The 24,065-nt window shown below is 40.7% G+C and overlaps 1 protein-coding gene across 2 annotated transcripts in view; it reads right to left on the reverse strand.

The window, feature by feature from the left end:
• Positions 1-400: 400 nt before the first annotated feature.
• Positions 401-24,065, reverse strand: part of CDC123 (cell division cycle 123) — a 38,916-nt gene continuing 15,251 nt past the window's right edge. For both annotated transcript variants that reach the window (XM_064142655.1, XM_064142654.1), the window contains 7 exons: positions 19,074-19,122; positions 17,376-17,451; positions 14,727-14,849; positions 10,528-10,556; positions 4,594-4,722; positions 2,264-2,401; positions 401-966 (listed from right to left, as the gene is read on the reverse strand). In XM_064142655.1, coding sequence (XP_063998725.1) covers positions 940-966; positions 2,264-2,401; positions 4,594-4,722; positions 10,528-10,556; positions 14,727-14,849; positions 17,376-17,451; positions 19,074-19,122 — 571 coding nt within the window. In that variant the 3' untranslated portion in view covers positions 401-939. The remainder of the gene's footprint in view (positions 967-2,263; positions 2,402-4,593; positions 4,723-10,527; positions 10,557-14,726; positions 14,850-17,375; positions 17,452-19,073; positions 19,123-24,065) is intronic.

Genomic DNA, 24,065 nt, shown 5'->3' on the forward strand with positions numbered 1-24,065 from the left:
TCTTGAGCTTCCTTTTACACAGAAAATATGAAAAGTACTAAACAAATACAGCATTGTAAGAAAGTAATTACTCTTTCAGCTTGTAAAAACTTCAGAGATGTGAAGAAACAAGACAGTCTGCATATAAAATTACAGGCTGATGTTAACCATTTATGTTAAAGCCAGATGATGCACAATACACAATCACGTTAAGTTTCAAGAATGCTTTACTACAAGAAAGAAATGAAATTTGGTGCTTAACAAATTTCATAGCTTTAGCTACTGTGAAATTATTACTTTACTTGCAAGGCATTCAGAATTTCAAATTCCTGAACTGCAAAGTTTTTAAGCCTTGTGTTCTATATTTGTTCTCTGAAATGAAGTATTAACTCTCATTAAAAAAAACCACCACCACAAAACCTTGGTTAAATCCACTCTTTTATGTTAAGAAAAAAGAAGAAAGAAAAAAAAAGGATGAAAATTGCTCCCAAAACAATTTACAATTTTATAGGGTTACTACAGAAAGATAGTATAATCATATGGGAAGAAAGGAATGTACTAGATTTTAAGCAAAACTGTACCTAAATTCAGAGAATGGTTGACGTTTTCACTGCACAAGTGTTGTCACCTTTATCACTGAGGAGTCCAATGGTATACTGCAATGGCATCAATCTTCACATTGAGATGGGAAAGCAGTTGCTCAGGCGCACTCTGATTGTTGCTTGTGACACAAGCACTTAACTTGGAATCCAGCAAGAACTCACTGTGACCTTTCAGGTTCCTCTGATAAAACTTTTCTATACTTTAATATAAACCAACAGACATAGCTTGAACAGCTATTCAGTTCTTTCACTGACTATGAAAAACAGGTTTTCTTTAAATTCATAGCTTAATAGTTATGCTAAATATAGCTTTTGTCACATTTCTTGCTTGTAATTCAATGTAATGCTTCCTGATACTTCAGTCATCATCTTGCTGGTTTCTTTTCTGTCAACAGAACAGGAGAGTTCATAATGTTAGGACACAGTTATCTGAAGTAAGAGCACTAATAAATCATGACAAATGTTTCCAGATACAATGGATATTAGACAAGGGCTGCATTTCTAAGTCATTTTCTGAAGGGTAAGAGATAATGTTTCCAACAAATGGAACAGAGCAGTATCAATCCTCTCCTCATTCCATACTACAGGATTTTATTTCCAGGTAGGAACAAGATTTGCCCTGTATTTTAACTGACAAAATATATGAGAACCAGAAAGCATGATGGTGGTGGCAGAAGTCAGGGATCAAGATGAGAGTAACCTGTCACCCCCTCCCTAGCTCACAAAGACACCATGTAATTGTTTATCAAAGGAACAAATAAACTGTATTGAAAAAGAAATAAAAGTTTAAAGACTTTTGCCCAGTATCTTCTAAGTTTCAGAGAAATTCTTAAAAGCATGAGCTTCAGCCACCCAAATAAAGACATTTCCATTTACACTATGTTTGCATTTAAATTTCTGTATCAAAGACAACAGCTAGGTCCCTCAGTAAGAGCAGTCAAATGACATTCATTGCTTCCCACAAAGATAAAATTAACTGAAGGGAGATCAGTATGAGAGCTTGCTCTTCATCACTTCAAAGTTTTTCAACCCAACAACATATTTATAGAATCATAGAATGTCTTAGCTTGGAAGGGACATTGGAGATCATCTGCTCCAACATCCCTGTTACGGGCAGAATGCCTCTCAATTAGGCGTAGCTGCCCAAGGTCTCATCCAATTTGGCCTTGAACGGCCCCAGGGCATCCACAACCTATTCCAGAGTCTCACCACCCTCGTGTTGAAGAACTTATTCCTAAGATCCAGTCTAAACCTACTCTCCCTCAGCTTCAAACCATTCCCCCTTGTCGTATTGCTAGACATCCTTATGAAAAGTCCTTCTGTAGGATCCCGTCAGGTATTGGAAGGCAGCTCTAAGGCCCCTCCAGAGTCTTCTCTTCTCTAGGCCCTAATATTGTATGATGGCTTCACAGATTACACAAGCACAGGAAAAGTCGAATCATAGAATCAGTCAGAGTTGGAAGAGACCACAAGCATCATCTAGTTCCAACCCCCCTGCCATGGGCAGGGACACCCTACCCTAGATCAGGCTGGCCAGAGCCTCATCCAGCCTGGCCTTGACCTCCTTAAACACGTACTTTTAGAAGTAAAGTATGTTAATGACAAAAGCACAATTCCAGGCACTCTGATGGTGCTATTTCACAAAACCAGAAGGTTAGATTTTTTTCCCCACTACCTCTTACCAGTTTAAGAAAGTCAATTAATTTGTGAACATCCTCCCCTGTAGAAAGGTCCACAAAATCCTTCGGCAGTCGGTAACTCAAGTATGGACTAGGCTGGACAGGAACTTTACTGTTTGTACAACGGAAAACTGGGTAGTCCTGTGGAGAAGATACCGGATGAGACTAGAGAGCATGCAAACAAAGCTCCCTGAGACTGAATCATCACCTGGCCAACAAGTTTATTGAGCATTCATTCAACTAAATCTGTTCTTTCTAAAAACTGTAGTGTTCTTATTAAAAACTCTGCCCACTTAATGCCATTAACATTTTAACTTTCGCTCTTATTTGACTGTTATTCATTCCCTCAGTTAAAGATCCTACAATGTATCAATGATTTATGCATTTAATATACCTACACTTAGAGCAGCAATGGAGCTATAAGGAACTTTTGGGTAATAGTACCCACATAAATATGTACATAAATATTTATAATAGACTCTCTAAACCTGTCTTAAAACTCATGTTTGCAAATATAGCTTTACTAAAATGATGAACTAAGCATTCCAACCAGGGGAGATTTAGGCTCGAGGTGAGGAGAAAGTTCTTCACTGAGAGAGTCACTGGATACTGGAATGGGCTGCCCGGGGAGGTGGTGGAGTCGCCGTCCCTGGGGCTGTTCAAGGCAAGATTGGACATGGCACTTGGTGCCATGGTCTAGCCTTGAGCTCTGTGGTAAAGGGTTGGACTTGATGATCTGTGAGGTCTCTTCCAATCCTAATAATACTGTGATACTGTGTGATACTGTGAAATGAAATCTCTCTACACATTATGCAAATATATCTCAAAGTGCCCAATTGTAGCAACAGGTAGTGGGTAACGTGATTTAATTTTCAGTTCAACACACTGCCAGGCAGCCTAAGTGTCCAGTGCATGGTAATAAACAGCTTCATTTTAAAGGCAGAAATTCAGTAACTTAAGACCAGATTCTGACTGGCTGTAAGCTGAAGTATGAAGACAAGTCATTCTACGCTTCATCCAGTCTTACACCGGGGTAACTGCATGAAGAATCTGGTGCTGAGGACAAAGAAATGCTGAAAACAAAATTCAGGTGTCCCCTGGACAGCTCCAGATTTGGAAGTGTGTTTTAACACAGGAAACACAGCTTTTAGCAGGAAGTTTTATTGAATGGGTGTTCATACACCAATAGCCACACAGACTAAAGTGACCTGAATGAGAACTTGCAGAGGTTCGTTTCCCTTTCAATGTGTAAGAAAAATGGCAACAGAACTAAAGCAAAGCTCAAATGTTCAAATCAGCTCAATAAAGCACATTGTTCTGTGTAGCTCTCATGCAGTTTTATGGGCAGAAAACAAAGAAAAGCCCATGCTATCTGCCTAACCACCTTTCCTCAGACAAATGTCAAGCGTTTCCCAATATCAAGCAACAGGCTGCTTTGTATTATCTGTCCAGCTCTCTGAGGAGTCAACTAAGATGTGAGAAATGAAGCATGCAATGAAGAAAAAGCTGGAGTAGAAATAAGTGAAGACTATTCCTACTTCCCTGTATTAAGAAGTTATTTGTTTTTATGGAAGCAATGTAGCTTGGAAGAGGGATGCATAGCAGGGCTTCTCTAAGTCCAGGGAGTTCACCCAGAAGACAAGGCTTCCCTGAGGATATTTGATAGAATCATAGAATCAACCAGGTTGGAAGAGACCTCCAAGATCATCCAGCCCTAGCCAGTCAACTAGACCATGGCACCAAGTGCCTCATCCAGGCTTTTCTTGAACACCTCCAGGGACAGTGCCTCCACCACCTCCCTGGGCAGCCCATTCCAATGGGAAATCACTCTCTTTGGGAAGAACTTCCTCCTAACATCCAGCCTATACTTTCCCCAGCACAACTTGAGACTACAAGGAAAAGACAGAAATCAAGGTTCTTTTTGCCCCTCTCCAAGCATAAATCTAGAACTCTGGGAAACTGTCTGGCAGGTATCAGGAACAAAGCAGAACTCTGAGGATTAAACAACAAAGTTAGTGATTTTAAAAGAAACTGAAAAGAGCACCATAGAAACTGCATAAAAGCAAGCTTCAGAGTATCTTTGCAATATGGTCAAAGCTGCAATATAGGCTTGTACTGTTTGAACTAAGAACTCCCTTGCTGCAGGCATATAAAACTAGCATGCAATACCTGTTGAGATTAACTACTGTCTAACAGGGTACATTCTGCTTACAGAAAGGGTACATTTCATGAGTTAAGAGCATCCATTTACTTTGATTATAACAAAAATAGAGAAATAAAATAGCAAATCCTGCTCAACCTCTTAGCCAGCTTCCCTCACCACAGCACTGTACCTGTTCTGTCGCTTCCCCTTCACCCTGGTCTCCTTTCAAGTTTTTCCCAGAGGTCAGTTCTTCCCATGTAAAGAGGAGGGAGTCTGTCACTTCACCAAATGGGTTAAAATCTATTAACCAAATCCTACCCTGCAATGGAGTAATAGAAAAATTAAAACAAACCACAGAGGAAAAAAAAAACAATACCACCACAGGTACTGATATCTATTTATTATATCATTTAGTTAAAAATATATCAAAATTGAAATGATCTAGTTTTAAGCACTTAAAATATTCTAACATCCTAGAAGACTATTTTAAATCATACCAAGCTATGACTTCCTAATTTTTTTCTCAATTAATCAGAAGATCAGGCAGAACTCAAAGTGACTTCAGTTCTATGCAAGGTGGTTTCAGATGAGACCACAGCAGTTCTAATTCCTGTAGTCTTCCAAGAGCCCCAGACAGCATGAAGGAGGAATGAAAAAGACTAAACAAAACACTGAACGAACAAGCAAAAAAACCCAAGCCAAAACCAACCCCCAACCCAGAGATTTGATTTCCATTAGAAGCCACTTCAGCACTGCTGTACATTCAGCAGTCTACAAGAACTGTTGTCTGAGAAGGAACTCTAAAATTACAGAGCATGGTCTGCAAAACAGAGATCATGAGAGCTGAAAAGTGCTGCAAGCAGACACATTGAGTAACTTCAAGGGATTTTTAACACAACCATTCCTAGTAGTCCAGAAGAGTTTCTTGTGTCTCATCTTAAACACATTTGCATTCCACAGTTTTAGTAGCATGCACAACAGTTTGTTTTACAATTGAAAAGTTAAAGCAGAAAGACCAACACAACATATTCAGGTTAACAGAGACATTTGCAGTGGGAGCAAGAAACAGTCTGCATTCCTTGAGTCATCTCAAAATAAAACCCCCAGCACAGGGCCATCTGTTATTCAAGAAAGTAACATCTATTTAGGTAAAACAAAACATCATAAGAAACTACAATGAAGCTCTACGATCTCAAAGGTCTTTTCCAACCTAAATGGTTCCATGCTTTTATGAGATACTGTTCGAATCAAAGAGTCACAGAATGTCTTAGATTGGAAGGGACCTTAGAGATCATTTACTCCAACCTCCCTGTCATGGGCAGGAATGCCACTCAACTAGACTCGGCTGATAAAGGCCTCATCCAGCCTGGCCTTGAACACCTTGAGTACTGTGTCCAGCTCTGGGCCCCTCAATTCAAGAGAGATGTTCAGGTGCTGAAACGTGTCCAGAGAAGGGCAACAAAGCTGGTGAGAGGCCTGGAACACAAACCCTATGAGGAGAGGCTGAAGGAGCTGGGGGTGTTTAGCCTAGAGAAGAGGAGGCTCAGGGTGACCTCACTGCTGTCTACAACTACCTGAAGGGACAGTGTAGCCAGGTGGGGGGTGGCCTCTTTTCCCAGGCAACCAGCAATAGAGCAAGGGGACACAGTCTCAAGTTGTGCCAGGGTATAGGCATGTTAGGAAGAAGTTCTTCACAGAGAGAGCGATTTCCCATTGGAATGGGCTGCCCAGGGAGGAGGTGGAGGCACCGTCCCTGGAGGTCTTCAAGCAAAGCCTGGATGAGGCACTTAGTGCCATGGTCTAGTTGACTGGATAGGGCTGGGGGATAGGTTGGACTGGGTGATCTTGGAGGTCTCTTCCAACCTGGTTGATTCTATGATTCTATGATCTACAGGCATCTGAGGCATCTACAATCTAGTCCAGAATCTCACCACTCCTCTACTGAACAACCTCTTCTTAAGATCCAGTCTAAATGTACTCTCTCTCAGCTTTAAACCATTTGCTCTTGTCCTCTTGCTAGACATCCTTATGAAAAGTCCCTCTCCAGCCTTCCTGCAGGATCCCTTCAGGTATTTGTGAAACAAGTATTACATCTGGAAACCAGATCTATCAAATTTTGAAAGAACATGTTGCTGTAACGTAAGCAGGGCTGAAGGAGTTTAGTGTGTTTATTAAAGCTCAGCTGGAATTGGAAATCAAGCCTGGAGACTGTGTGGCTACTAAAAAATAATTTTCCTTTCTTTTTCTTTCCCTCATTCCAGAGGGATCTTCTTTCTTTAAAATATCTTCCATATCCTCGTAGAAATACTAAGTATCTTCAGTGATTTACACTACATCTATCTGATTTCTAACTTACAAGGATGCTTGTGAAACCTTCAGAGAGAGAGACCCATGGAGATTTCCCCTCCCACCCACATGACATAACCCATCCCCACAGGCACTAACACACTAGCATAGGAAGTGCATGGAAACATGCAACGGAGACCAGAAATGCTCTGACTGGTTTGTCATCATCTACAGCAAGTTACTCATGCAGGTGTGAGAAGACCTAGCACAGACAAAACCTGGGAAACTGCTGTAAGCTGGAACTGAGCCAGCACCCAGCTGATGAGCATGTGGTTGAAGGCAGGCTTTCACCAGTCTCTCCCTCTCTCAGGACAGATCTATGGGCTACAACTCTTGCAAAGCGGGTTTTAAGAAGCCAGTGCACTGTAAGAGCAGAACTGAAACCAGACAGCTACAGAAGAAACTGTGAAGTGTGGGGACACAGGGTTGTTTCACAGGGTGAAGAAGCACAAAGTTGCACAGCTAGTTGCAACACCCCTGCACTAATATTGACACCATTGGTGCAGAACACGATTAGGGGCAAGCTCTGCTACCATTTTCCATCTCCATTCCTCTTCAAAAGGCAGTCACAAATTCTCATTGTAAGTGATGATTTACTTTTGCTAATGGGGACATCTTGTCAGCTCCAAGGCAGCAGGAGGAATCTGTAATTTTAGATTCACTCTATTACACTAGAAAAACAAGCTAATGAACCAATTTAAGCACAGACAGAAGCAATGGATGGCAAAGTTCCTTCAGCAGTTCAGAGAAACTTTCCTTGAATCCTATGTGTCTTTACTCAACAAATGACTTCCTTATGAAAGGCTTTCATGGAAACTCTTCCTTACCCCAAATGCATGGAACTCAGCTTTTTGATAGGCACTCAAGGGACCATTTCTCTCAAAAAGAAACATACTCTGGAAAAAAGCCTGAAAATTGGGTTTGAGACTACTGAAACTGACACTTGTTTTTTGAGGGCACCCAGCAGTATTCCTCCCTCCCTGCAGACAGCAGGGCACCATCTACAACACCACTGTTTCTGTGAGCTGGTCCTAAATCTGCACTCAGCTTTGGTAGATGCAGTTGAGAAGCGCTAAAGTAAACTAAATACTCCTTTTTAAAGCTCATTAAAGGTAATGTATGTAACTCTAGGTCAGCCACCAAACTGTATTTTATCAAGGTTAAACGCTCTTTCAAGTCTTGCATGCAACCTCATGATCTAAATGGAGTTTCAGATGACTTGTACTGTGCATCTAAAGAGCAGTAGCAGAGCTATTTATCTGCCATCTTCTGGTATTAGTAAGCTTTATCATACAAGAGCACGGAAATGCACAAGCCAGGAAGACAAAGTTGCACTTATCTGGAGAGGAAAAAAAAAAACAATCTGTATTAGATAAGACTCTTCCTCTCATCCCATCCCCAGGAACCAATAGATTAACCATATCATGTTAGCTTCATGCTTTGTTTTGCTAAAGCATTAAGCAACATGCTGCTGAAAGGAAGTGCCTATGACAAAGGCTGTTTAAAGGAAACTCAAATACCAACAAAATGCAAAATCAACTGTTACACCTCCCCAGCTCCAGCACTAGTTTGCATATTAACAAAGACAGTTGTGAGCTAGCAGTGGTCTGGAGTCATTGAATTAATTGTTTTTTGTCTTACCAGTGACTTAGAATCATAGAATCAACCAGGTTGGGAGAGACCTCCAAGATCATCCAGTCCAACCTAGCACCCAGCCCTAGCCAGTCAACTAGACCATGGCACCAAGTGCCTCATCCAGGCTTTTCTTGAACACCTCCAGGGATGGTGCCTCCACCACCTCCCTGGGCAGCCCATTCCAATGGCAAATCACTCTCTCTGTGAAGAACTTCCTCCTAACATCCAGCCTAGACCTCCCCTGGCACAACTTGAGACTGTGTCCCCTTGTTCTGTTGCTGGTTGCCTGGGAGAAGAGGCCAACTTGTCTTGAACATGGTTAGAAGTTGTTAACATCTGTGAGACTGACAAAGAGCAACAGCAGAGACGATTCTCAGGCTTGCCAGCTGTTGCACAACCTCTGTGAACCACTAGCAGCAGTAAAAAACCCAGAGGCGGATCCAAAGGGAACAGGCTACCAGTCCTGCAACATCACCTCGAGGACTAGACAAGATCTCTAACGTGGAAGAGTGTTTGCCAGTGATTATCCCTTAAAAGACTACTTGTCTGCAAAGCCAGGCACTAACTTAGCTGAGCTTGGTGAATAGAGTGTGGCAGAAAAGGCAGACACACAAAACCTTGTTCTCAACCAGGCCACCACTGCTTCTATGCCACCCTCCAACTCAATGAGTAGGACCCGTAGCAGCCTACTCCATGCAGTCTCTCAAGTACCTAACGTGGGGGGTTGCACTAATTCACAACAAAGCTTCTCCCAGCTGAATAGTTAGAGATGAAATAATCTAAAATAAGCAGACACTGGTCGTTTCTCTCATTCTGTAGGTGAGGTTGCTGTGCAACCACCCTGATGAGGAGCAACAGGCTCTGGAAAATTAATCACACTCAGCAACACTCAATATTATTTTGCTGCCTACAACTCAAAGAGAGTGATGAACAATACACTTGCAAACCACAAAAGCATGTGTCAAAGCAGGAGGATGTGACACACAAAGGGCTATCTGGCATTTTACAAGACCTGAGGGTAGAAGGCACTGTGAGATATCTAGAAATAGTTTTTTATCTTGACAGATGAAGAAACACTGTTCATTTGAGACCACACAGGCTCAAACTTTTACTTAAAATAATTTGTCTTCATGCCCCAGCTGCGAGGAAGAGTACCTGTCCTGGTTTCAGCTAGGACAGAGTTCATTTATTCCCAGTAGCTGATATACAGTGCTGCATTTTGGATTTAGTGTGTGAAGAACATCTATAACACATCGATATTTAGTTGTTGCTAAGTAGCACTTATCCTAAGTGAAAGGCTTTTCAGTTTCCCAGGTTCTGCAAGCAAGGAGGTTCACAAGAAGACGGAAGAAAGCATGGGCAGGGCAGTTGATCCAAAGTAGCCAAAGGGATGTTCCATAACACAGGATCTTATTTATGCTCAGTATATAAAACTGGGAGAAGTTGGCTGGAAGGGGCCAAATGCTGCTCAGGGACTGGCTGGGCATCAGTCAGCAAGTGCTAAGAAATTGCACTGTACATCACTTGTCTTGGATTTTATTTCTCTTGGTTATCTTTCTTTCCATTACTATTATATTTTATTTTATTGCAATTATTAAACTGTTTTTATCTAAACCTACAACTTTCAACTGATTCGTTTTAGGTTTTTTTTCCCCTGTTTCCTTTCCCCGTCCCACCAGGACTGTCCCATTTAAGAGGCATTTGGACGGTGCCCTCAACAGCATGCATTAATTTTGGTCAGCTCTTAACTGGTCAGGAAATTGGACTAGATGATCACTGCAGCCCATCCAAATGAAATATTCTATTTTAAATTATTTCAGCAAAGATTCTCTGTGTCATAATGAAAACTAGATTGTCTCCAGTAGATTCACAGAACTAAGAGAACTGCAGCTGAATCCAAAGTTGAATGCTTCAAGACTACATGACTGGCACAAACATATCTACATCTCTAATCCTATTACTCTTCTACTGCAGACAGTCTCTGGCATACAAAACAACCTGGGAAACATAAAAACTTTGGGTTTGATCTTCTTCTTTGCCAGGACCACTTCTAGGAAGATGAAGTTATTATTTGCTCCATCTCGTTAGCACTTTCAGAGTTCCCACAAAATAAAAAGTTATATACAACCTATTGTTCACTTACCCTGCTGTCTCTGTATACATCAAAAACAACTGCAAAGGAGAGAAAAGAAGAGTTAATTGTAAAAGACATTTCATTTCACAGGAGATGCCTGAATCTGAACACACGCTCGTGTACAATCTGCAAAGTCTGCATGTCTAAAGGACTGCAAGACAGAAATAGGTTTATTTCCAAGAAGCTGCTGAAACATTTCAAGAACTATTGGTAATGAAGTGAAAGATCAGCTGCTGAGTTTTTCCATTGAATGCTGGTTCCTTCTGTTGATTTCCCCCCCCAGTGAATAATATCTGATAACTGTTAACCCAGAGAGAAGCTTATCTTTGACATTACTGCTGTTTGGTTTACAGCAGAATGGAGAGACTTCAAGGAAGGATCAAGATTCCACTGCACTAGACACTGCACAAACGTTTAATAAGGGAAAGTTCCTGCTTGGTGGAGATTAGGACTTAAGCAGATAACAGAAGAAACAGGTTGCAGGAACAAAGGGGCTGGTGGGTGTGCTGAGGCGGCAGTGAAATGGCTGTCACCATGGTTTACTGTAACCCAGAGCAGATACAGCACACCTACGGATTATCAACAGCTCTTTCAAGCGGTCCCTTTGCTAGTGGGTGATTGACACAAAGCTGCTTTCTGTAGCTCCATTGTTATCCCTTGACTTAATTAAGCGTGAATCTTCCTACATGCATCTTTCTATTAGCTTCTGTTCTGTGTGGTTAAACTAATCTTTGTCTTTCTATTCAGCCAGGGAAATCGACAGATAAGCATTCAGGCATGACTACATGCAAAAGTTGTACCAGTTTAGCAGAAAGAAAAAGAAAAGTCTGATTTACAAAAAGCTCAGACAATGCTAGACTGTCACTTCCTTCACTAATAAGGAGGGGAATATTCCAGCTACGAGATTTCCCAACACATGTGGGATAAACTGAACTCAGGATATGACTGAAGAACACTTGAGCCTCTGAGGATACTCAGGAAGCTGCCGTCAGTAACAGGGATGCTGATTGATCACATTCATACATGTAAAGCCACTCAGAAGCTTAAGCTAATGTTTCATGCAAAGTTGACTGGGTGAAGTGCAAACCACAATTCAACAGCATCAAAATCAATTACGTAACTGGTTTTGACCATATAGCCTAAAAATCCACACAGCTTTTTGCACAAGCTCAGTTATGTCAATTTAAAATGTCATCCCACAATTAAGTGCTATGCTTGCTCAAGAGGGCAGCATAACTAAGTCATGAACGCAAAGAGGAGCACAACAACCCTAGATTTCTTCTCCAGCTGTTCAACTGAACTACCAGCCCAGACTGCATAATCTTATTAGTCACATCTCATTCATGGGAAAGTTGCATCCGAGCTTTACTATAAAGTGACTCCTGTCAGGCTACAGCAGGCCTGTGGCCACTGAGGCTAACAGCACTCAGAGAGATTTACACCCCCATCAAGACCGGCTGCACTTTGGTGACTAGTTGAGGACACTCACAGACTGAATAGAGAAGAAAATCTGAACTGTTTCTTCTCTTTAGGGACCACCTCAAAGCAGGAGTGTTGTGTGCCACTAAAATCACAGTAAAACCTTACCAGCAGCTGCCCAAAACAAAGGGCAAGCCAAGGCCTGCCTCTACAGTATCAATACCTCCAGAATATTGTTCTTACTGGGCTCTCATGAAAAGTGTTAAAAGTATTTACAGAGCATTCACCCATCTGTTATCCTACTGCTCTGACTCTACAATGCTTCAGCTGCTCTGACTCAACTCTTCCATCTGGAGATGCTACGAGACCAACTGGAAAAAGCAGAGCAAACAGCATCAAAATCCCCAACAAAACAAAAAGTTGGTTAAAGAAAGCTGTAATACCTTTCCTTTTAAAAGCAAACAAACAAGTAAGCCCAGAGTTTTATTTTTAACAACACATATGCTACCAGACAGTGGATGAAGGGAGGGTGGGGGATAAATGAAGGGTGGTAAAAACTAACAGAATACATTTTCTGCATGGCATTTCTCTGCAGATGAACAAGGCACCACTGCATGAGGACAAAAGGTGAACAAACCTTCATTCCAGAAAGTCACTCTGAAACCTCATTTTCCCAGAAGGCAACTTAGATGGCACAGTTTTATGCCTTTACATAAGCTGACACTTCATACCCTTCAGCTCACCAGTTTCAGAGCCTAAATTCAGGCATCAATTTCCAAAAATAGTGCCCTGAATTCTTATCTATCAGTTGATTACATACTAGCTAAAATTACTTTGGAACACAGAGGAAAATTAAGACAGTAATCAGAATATCATATCTATATGAATGATCTTACTTCAAAATGTTAGGGCTGTGGGCCTATTAAATTACTACCCTGATTTCCAGACTAGTTGTCTTCTCCAAGCTGTGGCCCTTGAAAACTTCTGTGGACTGAAATAAAGGAACCCTGAAAATTATTACAGATTTTAGTATAACACAACAGCCTGGCATTAGAAAGTATCTTTTTCAGCAAATCAGGCAGGACAGATCTATTTGATTGCTCTGGTGGTTCAGCAAAAATACTTAACCATGTTTAAGCTCCCCCTAAAGGTTAATCAACCTAATACTCAACATAAAGGTTGATTATCCCAAGCTTTGTATAAGATAATAGAACCAACAGACAATTTTTATGCTTATGTATTTTACTAAATTGAGGTTTAGCCTGTCCCAGACCAAATTTAAACTACTTCAGCATATTTTTCACCACTCGTAATCACACATCACAAAGGAACACTGCTCAATTCTTGCTAAACCATGTCAGGAAACTATGTCCAGTATTGTTTGCAAAAGACTTCACAGTTGAAGAACGAGACAACTGGCTTGGGTTGTTTAGGAGTATCAAGCACCATGGCTTTTATTCAGAAGTTTCAGCAGCCAAACTCCTGTGCTTCAATATCCTAGGAGAAATTACCACAGCTTCTTGAAAAGAAACGTACACATCGCTTTTTTCAGGGGATATGTGAATAATTTAGCAGCTAATACTTGACATCTTTATAAACAAGCATTCTTAACTACTGAATGCCTTTCATTAAGCATTTCTAATCTCAATTCTCAGGTTTAGAATTTTTCATTACTAAAAACAAGCATAAGGGAGGAAAAAAAAGCCTTAAACAACCCCCACCCTGAACTCCAAAGTCAAGCCTTCTTGTGCTAGTTTGAAGCTAGATAGAATGTTTTGGTGAGAAGAACTAGATTATAGGCTGTTACTGAGAAAGTGGTGATGTCTAATTCACTCATAGGCTTGCTGAGATCTATAAGAACAAGAGTATAAACATAGATAAGGCATTCGGGCACTGCCTGGGCTCTGGGCTGCATTTCTCTCTAACCTTGCCCTCTGTCTCTCTGATTAACCCACTTGCTTCCTAACCTCCCTGGCCGAACCTTCATTCTTCCTTGGGGCACAAAGGTTGAGGGGTGGGAGAAGGTGGAAGGGTGGTTGGGAGCCTCTTCTGGGGACTCAGGTTTCTGAGAGGGGTTTTGTGTTTCTGTATTACCTTTTACCTAGTACATTTCTGTATATAACTGTATATACTGTAAATATCTGCTTGTATATTGTGCTAAGATGTAAGTAATAAGCTTCATTCAATTTCCAGAGCTGGCTGAGTCCAGTCTGTGTGATTTCCAAAGAGGGGAGGGCGGGTAACACCCAACCCACCACACTTCTGAAGATGTCTTTCACTCATTCACTCTATTTTCTGGAAAGCTCCAGCCTGTTCCCTCAGGGTCTTTTTGTCCCCAGTTTTACTGTCATTCAAAACCCACATTGCTCTGTGTGCTCTAGCCACAAGAGCTATAATACTGTCCAAAGTTAAAATGAACCAAGCCCTGTGAAAGCAACAGCTGTGAGAAGATGCACATACACAGACTTACTGGGATGCCATTATTTATTGAAAAGTATCTGTTTTCCACTGATTTCCAGGATTAAACTCCACAGTGCTGTGCTGTGGAGGAAAGGAACCTGGACCAGCAGCAGCAAGAGGCCAGAAGGACAAATCTCATTTGTATATAGCTTGCTCTCCAAGTCCTTTCAATTTCAAACCTCCCAGTATCTTGCAAAGAACTTCAAAGAGGCAGACCTTTCATTTGTGTTTTTAAGTCTTTATAACAGTGTGGGCACTAGGGATTTAGAAGCTTTCATAAACAACCTCTTTCCCCCCCGCCTTGCTAATTGAAGCCTTCAGATACTTACAGTCTTCATCCAAGAACTTATACTGTATGTGTTTCTTGAAAAACTCCTGTATTGATCTACAGATCTCCTCATGTTGCTTAGATATATGATCGTAGTATTGCGTGTAGTCCCTCTGCGATATACCTGCCAACAATTTCAGTTGATTTAAAAAGAGATTTAGGCATGCAAAACCCCCAACCAGGGGGTTATCTGAGACACAAGTGTTATAATCAGTATTTCAGAAGAGAGGCTTCTCCCATGTCTCAATCGTTACCAATGGCTTACTGCTGAGCTTAAAGCATTTCCATTAGAGAGCTTCTCCTTGAAAGGTTCTGCCCTACATTTTGTGAACTTTATTTCATATGTACACACATTTACTGATTTTAAGTGAATTTCAGAAGGAACCTCTGCCTGCATTTAATTTCCAGTTCCTGTCTTTCCAGTTTCATTTCTCCTGGTTATTCTAGTCAAAAGTCTTTTCTGTTCTGCTCCTCTGTAGAGACCAAAATGTGGAGCAATGAAAGGGGTACAGGCTAAGATTGCACATTGGCAAAGACGACAGACCATAGTGTGCCACAAAGGTTCTAATTCAACTAATTTTTCAAGAGTGTGGAATCACAGAATGTTAGGGGTTGGAAGGGACCTCCAAAGATCAGCAAGCCCAGCTTCCCTGCCACACTGACTGAGAAGGCATTAGAGGTGAAATCTCACATTCTAAAATCAACCAGGTAGCATGCAGTCTAGTACCTTACTTCTTACATTTGTCCCCATCAAGGGTTATATTGCATATCTGACATTAGATAAACTCTTAATTAGATAAGCTCTTCATTTCAGACATCTGTTTGTCTACAAGACAATAGTTTAAGATGAATTCATCAGGATTACACACTTGCATGCATCTTAAGTGACAGAAGTTCTCATACAGGATGTGTCAACATAACCTGCTGCAACACCCTGGTCTCCTCAGAGGTTGGTACTGGGACACATCTTTGTTGGCAAAAGGGACAGTGAGGTCAAGCGCATACTCAGCAAGTTTGGCAGTGATACCAAGTTGTGTGGTGTGGTTGAATGCTGGAGGAAAAGAATGACATCCAGAGGGACCTTGACAGGCTGGAGTGATGTGCCCATGTCAACCTCATGAAGTTCAACAAGGCAAAGTGCAAGGTCCTTTGCCTGGGTCAGGGCAATCTGAAGCAACAAACACAGGCTGGATGCCAAGTGGATTGAGGGCAATCCTGCAGCAAAAGGCTTGGGGATGCTGGCTGATGAGGTGCTTGACATGAGCCACCAGTGTGTCCTGGCAGCCCAAAAAGCCAAGAGTATCTTGGGCTGTATCCAATGATATGTGGCCAGCAGGTCAAGGGAGGTGATTCTGCCGTTCTACTCTGGTCTTCTGAGATCACACCTGGAATACTATTACTATCTCTAGAGCCCTCAGCACAAGAAGGACATGGACCTGATGCAGAGGGCCCAGCAGAGGCCCACAAAGATGATCAATGTTGGAGCATGTCTCCTCCAAGAACAGGCTGTTGTGTTTGTTCATCCTAGAAAAGAGAAGGCCTTGAGGAGACTTTCTAGCTGCCTTTCAGTACCTGAAGGGGACCTACGGGAAAGCTGGAGAGGGACTATTTGTAAGAGCCTGTGGTGACACAACAAAGGGGCAATGGTTTTAAACTACAGTAGAGTAGATTTAGACTGCATATTAGAAAGAAATTCTTTACTATGAGGGTGAAATGGGTTGCCCAGAAAAGCTGTTGATGTCTCAATCCCTGGAAGTGTTTAAGACCAGGCTGGATGAGGCTTTGAGCAATCTGGTCAAACGGGAGGTGTCCCTGTCCACGGCAGGGCACTCGGAACTAGATGATCTTTAAGGTCCCTTTCAAGTCAAGACATTCCATGATTCCATGGCAGACTATGCCAAAAAATAACTCAAATAACAAAACAGATTTCAGTCTGAAATTAAACCCCTCTAACCAAGCACATGTATGGGCACTACGTGTCTAAGATCCTGTTATAGTCAGCAGAGAACAGTCTAGAGGAGAACAATTCAGCCAGATGTAACCTAGAGCTGCCTAAAATACATAGAGTAGTACAACTGGCCTGTCCTCCAGCTGTCACAGGACTCCAGCTCTCTGAAAGCTGTAGACACTCCAGCTGTTCCATGTCACTTGAAACATTGTACATTCAAGTTTTTGAAGCAGAGAAACAGATCCAGGCATTTTCTGACTTAGCTACACTGAGTATGAGAGCTCAGGCACTGAATACACAAGTGGACATGTTCTCACCTCCTCAACTATGTGCATATAATACCCACATGTAGTCACATTTTATCAGCATTATACCCAACTGCTTCTGTGCTCATTCTGCAAGCTGGCTATAATGCAATTTGGTCATTAATCTAAGAGTCATTTATGAAACTGCCTTTGGGTGAAGTTTCTGAATCAGCAATTAATATTAAGAGTGCTTCAAATGCAATACTAAGCATGCTTTCAAATACAATGGTAAGACAAATGTGGCACATCACATTCTAAATTACAGAAAGAAGAAAAAAAACAACTCCAGAAACCAGGTGTGCTAAGACCTGTCTTCAGATTTAGTTCTAATTCAAGGAATCAAAAAAAAACTCTTCAGAACTTAATCTAGTAATTTTATCTTTAAGAAAACCCTTACCTATAAGCTTGTTTTCCTTGACAAAGCATCTGAATTCTGCACCGGGGATTAGTTCACACCACTTACGAAGAACAAGCTGTAGAGGAAAAACAAATGGCAAAGTAGCATTTCAGAAAGGAAACAGGTAACATTTTGTCAAAGGCTATACCTCCTGGATCTACAGTTCCACTGTAATGAGAAGATGATCTCTGAAATTATTCCTGATACAAGAAAACAAAACAACCTTAACCTGCAGCTCACATCACCATCTTAGTAAACACTTATATCGACTAGACTTCATTTCAGAGGGGCACAGAATGCTTTTGTTTGGAAGGCACATTTAAAACAATGTTATCCAAACTAAAACAGAAAGGCTCAGAGTGGACATAAGAATTTTTTTCACCATGAAGACTGTCAAGAATTAGAACAGCTCCCTCAGAGAGGCTGCAGAGCCTCCACTCACTGAGATTTTCAAATCAGGTTTGATAAAATGTCAAGCAACCCAATCTGATCCCATTCATCATGACAATGGACTAAAGATGTCTGCAGGCCTGTTCTCTCCTCATTACCTTATGCTCTTCCATGGCATTTATAACTGTGAAAATATTTACACAACAACTTTAAAGGTATATTAATGATAAAGCATGGAAGACAAAAATCCTGCTGTACAACACAACAAATCTGCCATGGAATTGGCAGAAAGTTGCTCCCTAGTCAAAAGAGCTGATGAGCAGAATTAAATTTAACCAAATCAACCTCTATTCTGGTATACACCCAAGAAGAATTCTGTGACGCCTTTGAAGGCGCAGACCAGTTAAAATAAGGACACAGGACAGAAATAGAAGCAGTAACCAAACTGTTATAGTCAATAGGACAGACTGCCTGGTAATTAAAGCACATCTCTGGCACTTGCAGGCTTCTGCATTTCCTGAGCTGAAGTATTCAGATGGATCCATTTTTTGAAGGCCTCCGTTACTGCTGTGGGATACTAGAAACTCCCACCGCCTATCAACTGCAGCAGAGAAACCTCAGTAATCAAAAGTGACATTCCTAACTACAGTGTAAACACAAAACTCTTTGTTCTAGCTTTCAGATGTCCTGTATCTTCAAAACAGATTAGATAGTGCTTTAAAAGCAAGCAGGGTTCATTCACTTTTCTGAAGCCCTTCAGCACTACAGGAAGATGACGAATGCTGTATTCGCACTCAAAAAGAATTAGAGAAATAACTAGATGCTATCTTAAAGGTGATAAACCACACATACAGTGTAAAGCATTAATAGCTACATAGATAGCTTAACATTTTAATCTAGTAACAAGGACACGAAACAAGATATGACAAACCACTTCAGTTAAGGACGTCCCAGTTGCTACAGCTAGCTTCTCCCTTAGTAACCTCAGCTGTGATAGTCACAAGCAGCACACTCTCAGGAATACACAACTTTGAGCTTTTGAACTTGGCCTTCTGGGAAAAAAACTGATAGACATGAAAGGAAATTGAAAGGAAGTTTCAAAAGCCTGAACTTCAGCTCCTCTGATCTGTAATTAAATGAACGCCTTATGACCTGTAGTACTTAACCAGACTTCCCCACACTGCCCAAGCAACATAATTAAAAACAAACAAAACAAATGTTATGGGCACACACCCAAGCACAAATGGCATCCTGCCCATGAGTGGTTATTTCATTTAAGCTACTTAGAAATCATGCATCAAATCCTACCTCATAGTCCAAGGAAGGATCAGGGGAATCATCAGTACAGTGAATAAATCTGGAAAAGTAAGGCATGGGCATTAAAATCTGATTTGACATACAAGATTTTAGTTAGAGAAAAATAACCCCAAACTGTTAATCACAAAAACTACTGTTAAATTATCTCCAAGACATATAAACCAAGTAAATTCCTCCTCCTGACAATTAACAGGGGTGGGGGGAAGAAAAAGAAAATTCATCTCTTTTCATCCCTTAAATTTGTACAGGGACATGGATGAAATCTGGTTGGTTTGATTGGGTTTTTTTTTTCTGTTTGAATCAGTAGTGCTGCTCCTTTTCTCTTCACTGTTGCATTGGCATAACTGGATTCCCAAAAATCCAAATTTGAGCAATCTAATCTAGTTTCACAGCAGCATGTTTTCCCTAGTACTTTTAGTATTTAACTTGTTAAACTGCACATAGGCACACCCCCACGCCTCACAGCAGTTCATTTCCATGAACAAGGGATGCAAAACAGCACCACAAATAACTTTTGATTCCACAGCATGGTATCTTCAGAAATTGAGAGCCTCAAGAAATCTCAGATTCACAGAATGTTATAGGCTGGAAAGGACCAGACCTCAAAAGATCACCCAGTCCAATCCCCCTACCTAGAGTAGGTCACACAGCAAAGCATCCCAGCTGGTTCTGAATGTCTCCAGCGCAGGAGACTGCACAACCTCTCTGGGCAGCTGTTCCAGTACTCTACCATCCTCACAGCAAGAAAATTTTCCCTTATGTTCACGTGGAACCTCCTATGCTCCAGCTTGCACCTATTGCCCCTTGTCCTGTCATTGGACTTCATTGAGAAGAGCCTGGCTCCATCCTCCTGACACTGTCCTTCACGTATTTATAAACATGAATGAGGTGCCACTCAGTCTCCACTTCTCCGAGCCCCAGCTCCCTCAGCCTCTCCTCAGAAGGGAGATGTTCCACTCCCTTCAGCATCTTTGTGACTCTGTGCTGGACTCTTTCAAACAGTTCCTCAAGGTCCTTCTTTAACTGAGAAGGCCACATTACCGGGGCAGAGTAGAGGAGGAGGAGAACCTCTACCTACTAACCACACAGCTTCTGACACACCCTCATAATACCTAAATACTCTTTACAAATCTCTTGAAACTGGGAATAAACAAAACTATTTTAACAACTGCAATCGGATGTCTTGTCCCTAGTGATTAGCTGACTCCGTGTGTCACCTTCCAGGAACTACCAGGAATGGAGGCAGCTACAGCCAACTTCTATGTACCAACTTTTTTGTGGTTTTACAGCAAACTGCAATAAATCCTGTCACATTCAAAGGGAATTAGCAAAAGAACATGCATTTTCCTTCCAAGTGCACCCAATGACCTCATTGGCAACAAACTACTTTGACGCACAGAACTGTGTAAAGGGTCACTGCTGAGAAACAGTCTTAAATGGCAACATTTATACTATCTCCTTTTGGCACTTAAACTAATCAAGCAATCCAGAAGTATAACAGCTCAAACATAAGCATAGTATTTGTAAGATGTGGCTGTCCAGCCTTCAGTTGAAAGTGAAGAGCTACCATAGGATTTCATTCAGCGTGATGCCAGCAGAAGTGAATTTCATGTCTTAGTTTAGACTTCAATATCCACTGCACACAGAAAAGAAAGGGGATAGCAGGCATGCTTTCCAAAAATATTGTAATCAAACTGATCATACATATTTGTAAGCCTATGTAAACAGATAAGGGCCCTCAACTACAGTTTAGATTCACCACAGGTTAGGATTTGTCAAGGTAATAGTAACAAACCTGTGAGAGTTTGCAGTTGTGCTAGACTCAGAGTTTCTCTCTTCCTATTCTGTATGCCTACCACACTCAAGAAAATATCACACATACAAAACCAATCATAAAGTATATGTAAAAGACAGCTGAAGTCCAGCACATGGACCCTAAGATGTGTGTTATTACCTCTCACAGACTCCCATATGTGAGACTGGAGTACCTACAATCTGCTTCACTCCAACACCATGCAGTCTCTTCCAGCAGTCAAAAAACAGCCTTACTAACAAAGTTATCCTTGACTCAGCCCTCAAATACTGTGGGTGAGAGTTATGTGAGGAAATAAACTTCCTATTTACTTGTAAGTCAGAAAATGAAATCCTTGGGTGCCATCTCAAGACACACAAGACTGCTCAGGTATTGCTGCCAAATCAAGCAAATAGGCAAAATGATTATTCAGACAAAAAATACTGCAAAAAGAAGTACCATTATTTTTCTTGAGCCTTAATGACACAGGACTGAGTATAAATGAGGAAAAAATAGGGAGAACACAGTAAAAGAAAAAATAAGCTCACGTTTTGATAGTCCCATTTTCCTTCTAAATAGTACCATGACTTTTTGTCAAAAAATGGATATAACTGGCATCCTTTTTTGGGGGTAAGATTCTGTGCAGCTTGAGGTAGTTGCAATTTGTAATTTTTACCATTAACTGTTCAGATCCAGCCCTCATAAGAGGCAGAAGACTTACCACATCCTATTTAGTTTTGGAGGTACCTGAAAGAACAAAAGAAGGAACCCAAACTTGAGAGACATCTGGGCTCTCTTTTCTGAAGTCTTTGAACCTTGTAATTTTGAACATTACTAAGGGTGAAGGAATTAAACTCTACTGCTTATATGCCTTGTGCTGTGGTTGACAGTCTGATTACAGATTTATACATGGATGTCAAGAAAAGAAGGCTCAAAATCTCTCTGTATGTACCTGCTGTATGTCAATCTCCAAATTCATGCACTTGGCAACAGGTCACTCTACTTGAAGTCATTATATGGGTCAGTTTTTAACACTGAAAAAAACAGCTTAAGAAGGTTTGTAAGACCTCCAGTAACTATCCTGTTAAGAGAGAGATGAAATCATTGGCAGATCACTGAGACCATTCTGTGGATAATAAACTATTATGAATATAATGAGAATTGTATAAGTCCCTTGCACTCATGTTTTAAAATTAAAGAAAAAAAAATCAAGGAGAAACTTCTATCAGCCTTTGAACTGCATCTTTATGTCTTCAGTACTGAACCTTGCTGGAAAAAAGGAAATTCATGCACCATTCAAAAGAGGATCTCATTGTACTCTGTAAATTAACAGGAAAAGTGAGAGATGAATAAAACCTCAAGAGAAAAAAAAAGAGGAAAACAAGTAAAAATATTTAAATCTTTATTTTCCACATCCTCTCATGTGGAACTGTCCATCTCAAAACTGGTTATACTCTAAACCAGCAACTACTGTTCTTTCAAAAAAGGTATCCTGAGTGCCAAGTCACATTTTTATGAGCCAACACTGCCTCCTATGTTCTGTTAGGCAAACACAAGCTGTTCTTCCTCCACAACTGAGAAAAACTTGATTGTTTCTTTACAATTTGCAACTCAGTAGTTAGAAGCACTAAGTCTGGTATTAAAAACATAGTCAGAATGTTAGCTTGAACACAAAAAGGATGGAAAGTATCTGCTAGGTAAGTTAAACAATGGGCTTTAGGAAACTAATAGGCTAGACCTCAGTCAAGAGCTGACTTTCCTCACTGTTCTCAGAAACAGGCACTTAAATTTTAACCAAACCCTCCTATGAACACCTTAAAAAATTGCAGTTTGCCCCATGTTCCTTTGTGTCTCACATATTAATGTATTTGGAAACCTTAGCTTTTCTCAGTGGGAATTGTTTCACCTGCTCTGTTACCCTAGTAGGCATTTCTTACTTACTAAATGTGGCATAGATGGTCCCTTCACTCTGTTTCCTAGCTTAGGCAGGATTGAGTGGCTACATTTAGACTCTTTACTTAACCTATCTAACCAGCTTCTCAAAATGTTTTCAGGAATGACCTTATGGAACTAACAGGTCCATGGCACCAGCTGGTCCAATAAAATACTGAGTCAATTTACAACACTTGGAAAACAGTTATTCCTGTACACGACTCATAGGGTCCCCCTGTAACAAACCACAGGGTAATCTCTGCAAAAGATGTTCTGCATAGGGCTGCTTTTCAACCAGATGGAACTTACAGGACTTTACTTAATTAATTATTAATTAATAATAATTGTGACTATTAAACAACTGGTAAAATAAGAACACTTTAGTGTTCAAAGTTCAAACAGCAGCAACTGCAGATTTAAAACATCTAGCACTGTAGAGTTGCCAGACTCCAGAGACTGTTCCTAAATTTCCATGTTTCTTAATGAGCAAGATCTAACAACAAGCTTATGACTTAAAAGGCACCATCATATCATTGGAACTGCTGTGACTGCTGTGGGCAGTCACATCTTAACTAAATACAACCCATTCATTCTAACAGTAAGAAAACTGTCTTCTAAACCAATCCACACAACAGGTCTTTAAAAGCATTTCTGATCAAAGAAGAGTCTTAAATACTCAACAGAAATAACAATTAGAAAAGGATTTTTTTTTCATCACATATGCACAACTCTAAGGTTTTGAAAGCCTACATAAAAACCTGAAAATTTAAGGACAGGATTACACTACCTATGTTTTAATGTGAGCTCAGCTAAGTAAAATGCAGTGCTTAGTTTGAAGCAGACACATCAAGGACATGGAGTGCATCACTCAGGAGTCTTTGTTAATTTATACAAAACTAACAACAAGAAAAGTTCACACATTATTCTGAACTTTTCATCTGAAGTGCCAAAATCACAAGAGAATCTAAAGACTTAAAATAGAGCTCACTGAGTCGTGCTCAGTACACCTGCATTAAGGCCACAATTTTTAATGGTTTGTATTGCATAGCTCAAGTTTTGTCAGAATTTGGAATAGATGAAATCTATTTCTGCAAGGGCAGCTCCCTGACCTGAACAATGTATAAATCAATATTTTATACTGCTAATGAGAGAGGAAGGAAGAGGTTCCACATGACTGGCAAAGCTGGATTAAGAAACAGATTTCCAAGCTGCTGTTGTAAAGTCTTTTCCACACGATGACCCATGATGTGGATTTTTAA

Source organism: Pogoniulus pusillus, chromosome 4 (genome assembly GCF_015220805.1).
Source record: "Pogoniulus pusillus isolate bPogPus1 chromosome 4, bPogPus1.pri, whole genome shotgun sequence".
NCBI lineage: Eukaryota > Metazoa > Chordata > Aves > Piciformes > Lybiidae > Pogoniulus > Pogoniulus pusillus.